We start from the raw sequence: 12,246 nt of genomic DNA, 5'->3' as shown, positions 1-12,246 counted from the left end.
ATACATTGTTTTTTTGTATTTCTGTCAATCAATAAATTCTGTTCAGACAAATTAATTTTTAGTTTTTTTTAATTCCAAAATCTTGTGTAGTGTCTTATTGTGGAAATATTAAATCATGTAAAAAGGACTCTTCATACTAGTTATATATTAGTCTGTCGCACATGCAGATCAAAAATATAACAGTGTGAATGAGGCCTGAGGGTGACGTTACTGCCAGATGTTAAATACTGATTGGGAGATTTTATTATGACTTTATTTTGGACAGATTCTCCTCACTTTTATCTCATCCCCATGATGTCTTTTCAGCTAGCCAAAAATGTTGGCAACTCTGGTTTCAATGACATTGTAGAGGCCAATCTCCCATCTCCGACAATCAAACCCACTATAGACAGCGCCATGTAAGTATATTAATCTTTATTAAAGGGAACCTGTCATCGGATTCATAACCCATTAAACTACCAGCTATCAGGTAGTGGATGACATGTCCATTACAGAATTCCCTCTTTTATGTCTAATCTTGCACATTTAGCTATAAGAAATCTTCCAAAGTCATATCAAATGAGCAGAAAAGAGTCATATATTTGCCTGAGATGAGTCAATTTTGGAGGCTGCAGGGGGAGTGTTAATTCATAAGCCTCGGTCTTCAGTTCTATATCACTTACAAACATGCTTTTTCTGTTGATAAGAATTTAATCTTTCAGAAAAGTTAAAGACAATGGGGCAGATTTACTTACCCGGTCCATTCGCAATCCAGCGGCGCGTTCTCTGCGCTGGATTCGGGTCCGGCCGGGATTTATTAAGGCAGTTCCTCCGACGTCCACCAGGTGGCGCTGCTGCGCTGAAGTTCCCAGGAACGCACTGGAATACACCGAGCTGGGCTGAGTGAAGGTAAGTGCAAGCTCCGCAACGCATTTTTTTTAAAATGAGGCGGTTTTTCGTTCGGCCACGCCCCCCGATTTCCGTCGCGTGCATGCCAGCACCGGTGCGCCAAAATCCCGGGGCAATTCAGGGGAAATCGGCGCAAATATTCGGGTAACACGTCGGGAAAACGCGAATCGGGCCCTTAGTAAATGACCCCCATAGCTGGGAATGTGAGTTCCAGATCCCATCTCCGGTTTTCAGCCTCTCAAAAACACAAGCTCAATGTGATCAGAAAGATCTTCTTATATTTACTGTGACACTATAGTTCTAGTTACTATAGAACAGAATATAGGGGCGTCTGCAGAGGTACTCTCCCTGTAGCCTCTAAACGTGACTCATCTCAGGCAGATATGACTCTTTTCTGCTCATTTTCACATGAGTTTGGAGGAAATTGTTTTATAAGTAAGTGGGTGAGATTTTACCTAATAGAGGGAATTCTAGAAAGGACATTTCATACCCTACCTGAGGGGAATAGTAGTTTAATGGGGTTTAATCGGTTGACAGGTTCCCTTTAGGTTTGATTTAATTATTGTATAACATCTGGTATTTGTGTCATGGTAATATAAGATGTGTGCATTTGATAGGACCACTAGAAAAGACTTCATCAACTCCAAATATGTGCACTGGTTATATACAAAAAGAAGCAACGTGCACCCATTGACACGGCAGCACGATCTCCAGGACGCAGTGCGGTTTAAGGATATTTATGCGCTCATCCAGGCTTATGCTGAAAAGGTGGATTTAACTGAGCCCTTACCACAACCAGCACAGGTAACTCCTACCATATCATGCAAAATAGACTTCCCAAAACCTGAAAACTAGAGTTTATGTCTCATAATGTGATTTTTCAATATTAAAATCCATAAAACCTCCAAAAATCATACACATTATACAAATATTATTTCATATACACTAACAAATACCTTTGGGTGCTAAAAGGGGTTGTCCAGTTTCAGAAAATAATTGATATTGTTTGTGTAATGAAAAGTTATAAAATTTATCCAATTTACTTTATGTATCAATTCCTCACAGTATTCTAGACCTCTGCTTGTTGTTATTCTATTGTCTACTTCTTGTGAATAAAAATGGTGCATGTGACGTCACACATGTGCAAGGCTCATTTGTATCACAGAAAGCAATCAGAGCCATGCACCGGTGTGACATCACATGACCAGGGATATAACAAACCATGCACCTGTGTAATATCACATGACCAGGGATATAACAAACCATGCACCTGTGTGACATCACATGACCAGGGATATAACAAACCATGCACCTGTGTGACATAACATGACCAGGGATATAACAAACCATGCACCTGTGTGACATCACATGACCAGGGATATAACAAACCATGCACCGGTGTGACATCACATGACCAGGGATATAATGATCCTTGCACCCAAGTGATTTCACATGACCAGGGATGTAATGAGCCGTGCACCTGTGTGACATCACATGACCAGGGATATAACGAGCCGTGCACCTGTGCGAGATCACATGACCAGGGATATAACGAGCAGTGCACTTGTGTGACATCACATGACCAGGGATATAATGATCCTTGCACCCAAGTAATTTCACATGACCAGGGATATAACGAGCCGTGCACCTGTGTGACATCACATGACCAGGGATATAACGAGCCATGCACCTGTGTGACATCACATGACCAGGGATATAACGAGCCAGGTACCTGTGTGACATCACATGACCAGGGATATAACGAGCCAGGCTCATTTGTATCACAGAAAGCAATCAGAGCCATGCACCGGTGTGACATCACATGACCAGGGATATAACAAACCATGCACCTGTGTAATATCACATGACCAGGGATATAACAAACCATGCACCTGTGTGACATCACATGACCAGGGATATAACAAACCATGCACCTGTGTGACATAACATGACCAGGGATATAACAAACCATGCACCTGTGTGACATCACATGACCAGGGATATAACAAACCATGCACCGGTGTGACATCACATGACCAGGGATATAATGATCCTTGCACCCAAGTGATTTCACATGACCAGGGATGTAATGAGCCGTGCACCTGTGTGACATCACATGACCAGGGATATAACGAGCCGTGCACCTGTGCGAGATCACATGACCAGGGATATAACGAGCAGTGCACTTGTGTGACATCACATGACCAGGGATATAATGATCCTTGCACCCAAGTAATTTCACATGACCAGGGATATAAAGAGCCGTGCACCTGTGTGACATCACATGACCAGGGATATAACGAGCCATGCACCTGTGTGACATCACATGACCAGGGATATAACGAGCCAGGTACCTGTGTGACATCACATGACCAGGGATATAACGAGCCAGGCTCATTTGTATCACAGAAAGCAATCAGAGCCATGCACCGGTGTGACATCACATGACCAGGGATATAACAAACCATGCACCTGTGTAATATCACATGACCAGGGATATAACAAACCATGCACCTGTGTGACATCACATGACCAGGGATATAACAAACCATGCACCTGTGTGACATAACATGACCAGGGATATAACAAACCATGCACCTGTGTGACATCACATGACCAGGGATATAACAAACCATGCACCGGTGTGACATCACATGACCAGGGATATAATGATCCTTGCACCCAAGTGATTTCACATGACCAGGGATGTAATGAGCCGTGCACCTGTGTGACATCACATGACCAGGGATATAACGAGCCGTGCACCTGTGCGAGATCACATGACCAGGGATATAACGAGCAGTGCACTTGTGTGACATCACATGACCAGGGATATAATGATCCTTGCACCCAAGTAATTTCACATGACCAGGGATATAACGAGCCGTGCACCTGTGTGACATCACATGACCAGGGATATAACGAGCCATGCACCTGTGTGACATCACATGACCAGGGATATAACGAGCCAGGTACCTGTGTGACATCACATGACCAGGGATATAACGAGCCGTGCACCTGTGTGACATCACATGACCAGGGATATAACGAGCCGTGCACCTGTGTGACATCACATGACCAGGGATATAACGAGCCGTGCACCTGTGTGACATCACATGACCAGGGATATAACGAGCCAGGCTCATTTGTATCACAGAAAGCAATCAGAGCCATGCACCGGTGTGACATCACATGACCAGGGATATAACAAACCATGCACCTGTGTAATATCACATGACCAGGGATATAACAAACCATGCACCTGTGTGACATCACATGACCAGGGATATAACAAACCATGCACCTGTGTGACATAACATGACCAGGGATATAACAAACCATGCACCTGTGTGACATCACATGACCAGGGATATAACAAACCATGCACCGGTGTGACATCACATGACCAGGGATATAATGATCCTTGCACCCAAGTGATTTCACATGACCAGGGATGTAATGAGCCGTGCACCTGTGTGACATCACATGACCAGGGATATAACGAGCCGTGCACCTGTGCGAGATCACATGACCAGGGATATAACGAGCAGTGCACTTGTGTGACATCACATGACCAGGGATATAATGATCCTTGCACCCAAGTAATTTCACATGACCAGGGATATAACGAGCCGTGCACCTGTGTGACATCACATGACCAGGGATATAACGAGCCATGCACCTGTGTGACATCACATGACCAGGGATATAACGAGCCAGGTACCTGTGTGACATCACATGACCAGGGATATAACGAGCCAGGCTCATTTGTATCACAGAAAGCAATCAGAGCCATGCACCGGTGTGACATCACATGACCAGGGATATAACAAACCATGCACCTGTGTAATATCACATGACCAGGGATATAACAAACCATGCACCTGTGTGACATCACATGACCAGGGATATAACAAACCATGCACCTGTGTGACATAACATGACCAGGGATATAACAAACCATGCACCTGTGTGACATCACATGACCAGGGATATAACAAACCATGCACCGGTGTGACATCACATGACCAGGGATATAATGATCCTTGCACCCAAGTGATTTCACATGACCAGGGATGTAATGAGCCGTGCACCTGTGTGACATCACATGACCAGGGATATAACGAGCCGTGCACCTGTGCGAGATCACATGACCAGGGATATAACGAGCAGTGCACTTGTGTGACATCACATGACCAGGGATATAATGATCCTTGCACCCAAGTAATTTCACATGACCAGGGATATAACGAGCCGTGCACCTGTGTGACATCACATGACCAGGGATATAACGAGCCATGCACCTGTGTGACATCACATGACCAGGGATATAACGAGCCAGGTACCTGTGTGACATCACATGACCAGGGATATAACGAGCCAGGCTCATTTGTATCACAGAAAGCAATCAGAGCCATGCACCGGTGTGACATCACATGACCAGGGATATAACAAACCATGCACCTGTGTAATATCACATGACCAGGGATATAACAAACCATGCACCTGTGTGACATCACATGACCAGGGATATAACAAACCATGCACCTGTGTGACATAACATGACCAGGGATATAACAAACCATGCACCTGTGTGACATCACATGACCAGGGATATAACAAACCATGCACCGGTGTGACATCACATGACCAGGGATATAATGATCCTTGCACCCAAGTGATTTCACATGACCAGGGATGTAATGAGCCGTGCACCTGTGTGACATCACATGACCAGGGATATAACGAGCCGTGCACCTGTGCGAGATCACATGACCAGGGATATAACGAGCAGTGCACTTGTGTGACATCACATGACCAGGGATATAATGATCCTTGCACCCAAGTAATTTCACATGACCAGGGATATAACGAGCCGTGCACCTGTGTGACATCACATGACCAGGGATATAACGAGCCATGCACCTGTGTGACATCACATGACCAGGGATATAACGAGCCAGGTACCTGAGTGACATCACATGACCAGGGATATAACGAGCCGTGCACCTGTGTGACATCACATGACCAGGGATATAACGAGCCGTGCACCTGTGTGACATCACATGACCAGGGATATAACGAGCCGTGCACCTGTGTGACATCACATGACCAGGGATATAACGAGCCAGGCTCATTTGTATCACAGAAAGCAATCAGAGCCATGCACCGGTGTGACATCACATGACCAGGGATATAACGAGCCGTGCACCTGTGTGACATCACATGACCAGGGATATAACGAGCCAGGCTCATTTGTATCACAGAAAGCAATCAGAGCCATGCACCGGTGTGACATCACATGACCAGGGATATAACAAACCATGCACCTGTGTAATATCACATGACCAGGGATATAACAAACCATGCACCTGTGTGACATCACATGACCAGGGATATAACAAACCATGCACCTGTGTGACATAACATGACCAGGGATATAACAAACCATGCACCTGTGTGACATCACATGACCAGGGATATAACAAACCATGCACCGGTGTGACATCACATGACCAGGGATATAATGATCCTTGCACCCAAGTGATTTCACATGACCAGGGATGTAATGAGCCGTGCACCTGTGTGACATCACATGACCAGGGATATAACGAGCCGTGCACCTGTGCGAGATCACATGACCAGGGATATAACGAGCAGTGCACTTGTGTGACATCACATGACCAGGGATATAATGATCCTTGCACCCAAGTAATTTCACATGACCAGGGATATAACGAGCCGTGCACCTGTGTGACATCACATAACCAGGGATATAACGAGCCATGCACCTGTGTGACATCACATGACCAGGGATATAACGAGCCAGGTACCTGTGTGACATCACATGACCAGGGATATAACGAGCCGTGCACCTGTGTGACATCACATGACCAGGGATATAACGAGCCGTGCACCTGTGTGACATCACATGACCAGGGATATAACGAGCCGTGCACCTGTGTGACATCACATGACCAGGGATATAACGAGCCAGGCTCATTTGTATCACAGAAAGCAATCAGAGCCATGCACCGGTGTGACATCACATGACCAGGGATATAACGAGCCGTGCACCTGTGTGACATCACATGACCAGGGATATAACGAGCCAGGCTCATTTGTATCACAGAAAGCAATCAGAGCCATGCACCGGTGTGACATCACATGACCAGGGATATAACAAACCATGCACCTGTGTAATATCACATGACCAGGGATATAACAAACCATGCACCTGTGTGACATCACATGACCAGGGATATAACGAGCCGTGCACCTGTGTGACATCACATGACCAGTGATATAATGAGACTTGCACCTGTGTGACATCACATGACCAGTGATATAATGAGACTTGCACCTGTGTGACATCATATGACCAGAGACCGGTTTTGATCCTAGAAGATGAAGTTTCCTATAGAATGACAGCAAGCAGAGATCTAGAAAACTGTGAGGAATTAATACAGAAATTTTAATGGGAAACTGTGTAACTTTTCATTATACAAATAATAGCAGTTATTTGCTGAAGTTGGACAACCCCTTTAAGTTACTTAGGTCACATAAAATCACCAGTAGGATTATCTTTCTTGCACTACATACATTTACCAGCAATATGTGTAATCTATATCTATATGCATTGTATAGAAGATATTTAGCAGCCCAGGTTCTGTATTTCGGTGCCTCTCTCTATTGGTTTTCTCATTCCTTTATTGCAGGAGGCGGGGGAGACCATTCTACATTTGGCCGTCCTATTGTCAGACCGAACTTCATTACATATTGTAGATTTTTTGGTGCACAACAGGTATGAAGTTTACAATTATGTAGAATGCACTTTATTATATTTTATATTCTTTATGTTTATCTAATATTTTTCATGATGTCTTTCTGTAGTGGAAACCTGATAAAGCAGACTGTCCGAGGCAACACCCCGCTCCACTACTGCAGCTTATACAACAAAACCGAGAGCATGAAGCTCTTCCTGAGAGCTAAGGTCAATGTGAAGATAAGTGAGTGGCAGGAAACTACCAGGAGGAGTAGTAGTGTTTTGGCTGAAATTGTGTTATATAGTTAGGTCTTTACTGTATATCCAGCCCCCACATTTCACATTAAAGTTTGCGATCAGTGGGTATTGACTCAATGGGGCCCATTTACTTACCCATCCAGAGGAGTTCACCAAAACTGCATTGTCCGTGTATAATGCCCTGTGCCGCGATTCACTAAGATCTTGCGCCCGATATCCTTCATATGTCGCTTTCCCACTCAGGTCCCTGGAGTTCTCCATCTTCTTCCTGGTGTATGTTAGTGCATTGTCTTGCAACACAATTTGAATCTTAAATCCCGCGCTCAGTCCGAATCAGTCGGATCGTCCGACGGCACACCACCCCTGATTTCTGTCGCATGAAAGCCTCCCGCAGTGCGGCCGCTGACCCTTAGTAAATAAGCCCCAATGTGTAACTGAGTTTTAGCCTTAAAGGGGTTGTCCACCCTCAGCAAATAAGTAATATTGTTTGTGTATTGAAAAGTTACACGATTTTCCAATATACAGGCAGTTCCCTACTCACTTAACGACAGACCCCTCTGCCCCCTATGACCTCTGGTGACCTCTCTGGATGTTACTATAGTCCCAGGCTGCAATGATCAGCTGTAAGGTGTCTGTAATGAAGATTTATTGATAATCCTTGGTCTCATTACAGCAAAAAATTTTGAAACTCCGATTGCCACTGGAAAAAAAAACATTTGTCTGGATCTATTTATAAAATATACAGTTTTGACTTACATACAAATTAAACTTAAGAGCAAACCTATAGACCCTGTATTGTACGTGACTGCCTGTACTTTCTGTATCAATTCCTTGTGTATTTCTAGTTCTCTGCTTGCTGTTGTGCTATAGGATGAAATCTGTACTTGGTCATGTGATGGACATGCAGGTGCTCGAGCCGATTGCAAGCAGATATCTAGATATCTATTTTGGCAAATTGTATAACTTTTCCTTATATAAACTGGATCAATTATTAGATGAAAGTGACAGAACCAGGCAGGCCGAAGCAGTTAAATAAAAGGCACAATTACAGTCGTAATCTGGCTAGGAGAACATTTTATAGCTTAAAGGGAACCTGGCAGCAGAAATCGACCTTATAAAATGCAACCAGCATGTTGTAAACAGCTTCCAGATCATGTCTCTTTCATGTCCCATCCAAAAGAAAATCAGTTTGAAGCGAGCTGTTGTATATATTCAGGGAGGTGGAGAGTTTAACACTGAAGTCAAGCTCTCCCTTCACTGTGATGTGTGTTCCTGTATCCAAAGTTATCACTATATCATCTCACCTGAGGTCGGATGCATAATGTCAATCACAGCAAAGGGGACATTATGAGACGGGGAGAGCCTTCTGAAGTTTATAGGAATGGGTGTTCTGAAGAGGGAGAGCTTGACTTAACTCCACCTAAACTCCAATTTCACTTCAAAATGTAATTTCTGGATGATGCCACCACACTGGGCCATGTTAGGAACATGATCTGGAAGGTGTTATGATGTTTGATATCATACAGGTAGCGGTTTGCTAGGTCAATTGCTGCTGACAGGTTCCCTTCAACATTTTCTTTACACATATAATTCTTTGAGGCTGATCGAATAATTCAGGTTAAATTGGATAACAATTTACACGTCAAATACATCGGTTCTCTCATGTTTTAAAAAGATTCAATGGTCATAATGTGATTTTTTTATCCTTCGATAACGAAGATGGCAGCCATTACAATTACTTACATGTCCTACTTACTTGGACCAACCTCTGCTATCACCTTTCTGCACCGTCGGTTTGATTTCTCGGGGGGTTTTTTTAATAACATTTCCCTTTTGCAGAAAATGAAGCTGGAGAAACTGCGCTGGATATCGCGAGACGCCTCAAGCATTCTCTCTGTGAAGATCTGGTAAGAGAAATTCAAATGGTCACAACTACGGTATATTAATGTTATTAATATCTGGATTCAGATCATTGGGGCAGATTTACTTACCCGGCCCATTCGCGATCCAGCGCCGCGTTCTCTGCACTGGATTCGGGTCCGGCCGGGATTTATTAAGGCAGTTCCTCCGACGTCCACCAGGTGGCGCTGCTGCTCTGAAGTTCCCTTGAACGCGCTGGAGTTCACCGGCTCGGGCTGAGTGAAGGTAAGTGCAAGCTCTGCAACAGATTTTTTTTTTTAAATGCGGCGGTTTTTCCGAATCCGTCGGTTTTTCGTTCGGCCACGCCCCACGATTTCCATTGCGTGCATGCCGGTGCCGATGCGCCACAATCCGATCGCGTGCGCCAAAATCCCGGGGCAATTCAGGGGAAATCGGCGCAAATCGGAAAAATTCGGGTAACACGCAAATCAGGTCCTTAGTAAATGACCCCCATTGTCTTGCATAATGTGCTATCAAGGAAAACATTTTTTAATTGAAGTTTTTAAATAGGTAGATATCATTTTATGTGGGTTTTCTGGTCCTAGCAACTAGGTATGGCTGTGATTGGTTAGGCGTGTCCACCGGCCATTCACAGCCATTGCTAGTTGCTAGGGGTTTTAAGCTGCCTGATTGGATGCTCCACAGGCCATCAAGCAACGTGTCTGGGTTAGGTCAACAGAGGACAACAAACCCAGAGTACCACTCATCTTTAGTTACGATAAGATGAATAGCGTAAATTTTACTATGACCTTTCTATTTCTTTAACCTTCTTCCTGGGTTTGTTTCCTTTTAGCTTCTCCAAGCTCAGAACAATCAATTTAACATGCGAGTCCATGTGGAGTACGAGTGGAGGTTGCGCGAGGATGACATGTATGAAAGCGACGATGATCTAGACGAAAGGGTACGTACAAGACTCAGATATAATACAGTACAATGACACCGTATAGACTTGTAGACTTGTTTTTAGAAAATGCCACAATAAAATTTTTCAGATGATGTTTGTGAAGCCAAAACCAACAAGAGTTGAGTGGAAAATAAGGAAAAGCACCATCTCCCCTTTAGAAGTCTTTTTTCAGTTTCCTTATCTATTTTTAGAAAAATCCATAACTCATATCCTTATTAAATCAAAAAAGTAGACTGGACTTTACCAGCCGAATCGACACTCAATTTTTGAAAAAGATGGCCCCTTGCCAGGAGACTCACGAGTCACAAGGGATGTGTTTTCTCCAACATCTCCCTCGACTCTCTCATTTCCCCCCTCCCGTGCGCTTTCTCTTGCCAAATGTCACCTTGAGCTCCCTCATTCTCCTCTCCCTCAGGAATGAGTGAGGGGTAAATGAGGGAGCTGAGGGAGACTGCTGGAATGAGGGAGCTGAGGGAGACTGCTGGAATGAGGGAGCTGAGGGAGACTGCTGGAATGAGGGAGCTGAGGGAGACTGCTGGAATGAGGGAGCTGAGGGAGACTGCTGGAATGTGGGAACTGAGGGAGACTGCTGGAATGAGGGAGCTGAGGGAGACTGCTGGAATGAGGGAGACTGTTGGAATGAGGGAGCTGAGGGAGACTGCTGGAATGAGGGAGCTGAGGGAGACTGCTGGAATGAGGGAGCTGAGGGAGACTGTTGGAATGAGGGAGCTGAGGGAGACTGTTGGAATGAGGGAGCTGAGGGAGACTGCTGGAATGAGGGAGCTGAGGGAGACTGCTGGAATGAGGGAGCTGAGGGAGACTGCTGGAATGAGGGAGCTGATGGAGACTGTTGGAATGAGGGAGCTGAGGGAGACTGCTGGAATGAGGGAGCTGAGGGAGACTGTTGGAATGAGGGAGCTGAGGGAGACTGCTGGAATGAGGGAGCTGAGGGAGACTGCTGGAATGAGGGAGCTGAGGGAGACTGCTGGAATGAGGGGGCTGAGGGAGACTGCTGGAATGAGGGAGCTGAGGGAGACTGCTGGAATGAGGGAGACTGTTGGAATGAGGGAGCTGAGGGAGACTGTTGGAATGAGGGAGCTGAGGGAGACTGTTGGAATGAGGGAGCTGAGGGAGACTGCTGGAATGAGGGAGACTGTTGGAATGAGGGAGCTGAGGGAGACTGCTGGAATGAGGGAGCTGAGGGAGACTGCTGGAATGAGGGGGCTGAGGGAGACTGCTGGAATGAGGGAGCTGAGGGAGACTGCTGGAATGAGGGAGACTGTTGGAATGAGGGAGCTGAGGGAGACTGTTGGAATGAGGGAGCTGAGGGAGACTGTTGGAATGAGGGAGCTGAGGGAGACTGCTGGAATGAGGGAGACTGTTGGAATGAGGGAGCTGAGGGAGAGTGCTGGAATGAGGGAGCTGAGGGAGACATTGGCCAAATCAAAACTCTGCTGAAGAAAAAACACAAGGATTGGGAATCGAGAGAGATGCAGAAGAGAAAGCATGT

The 12,246-nt window shown here is 45.3% G+C and overlaps 1 protein-coding gene across 1 annotated transcript in view; it reads left to right on the top strand.

Moving 5' to 3' along the window:
• Positions 1-12,246, top strand: part of LOC140064909 (arf-GAP with SH3 domain, ANK repeat and PH domain-containing protein 1-like) — a 131,653-nt gene that overhangs the window by 105,827 nt on the left and 13,580 nt on the right. The window contains exons 16-21 of the mRNA XM_072112231.1: positions 307-398; positions 1,506-1,692; positions 7,608-7,693; positions 7,783-7,898; positions 9,752-9,819; positions 10,626-10,733. Coding sequence (XP_071968332.1) covers positions 307-398; positions 1,506-1,692; positions 7,608-7,693; positions 7,783-7,898; positions 9,752-9,819; positions 10,626-10,733 — 657 coding nt within the window. The remainder of the gene's footprint in view (positions 1-306; positions 399-1,505; positions 1,693-7,607; positions 7,694-7,782; positions 7,899-9,751; positions 9,820-10,625; positions 10,734-12,246) is intronic.

The sequence above is a fragment of the Engystomops pustulosus genome, chromosome 6 (genome assembly GCF_040894005.1).
Source record: "Engystomops pustulosus chromosome 6, aEngPut4.maternal, whole genome shotgun sequence".
Taxonomy (NCBI): domain Eukaryota; kingdom Metazoa; phylum Chordata; class Amphibia; order Anura; family Leptodactylidae; genus Engystomops; species Engystomops pustulosus.
The sequence above is the reverse complement of the archived record's forward strand: the minus strand, read 5'-3'. Positions and strand labels throughout refer to the sequence as shown.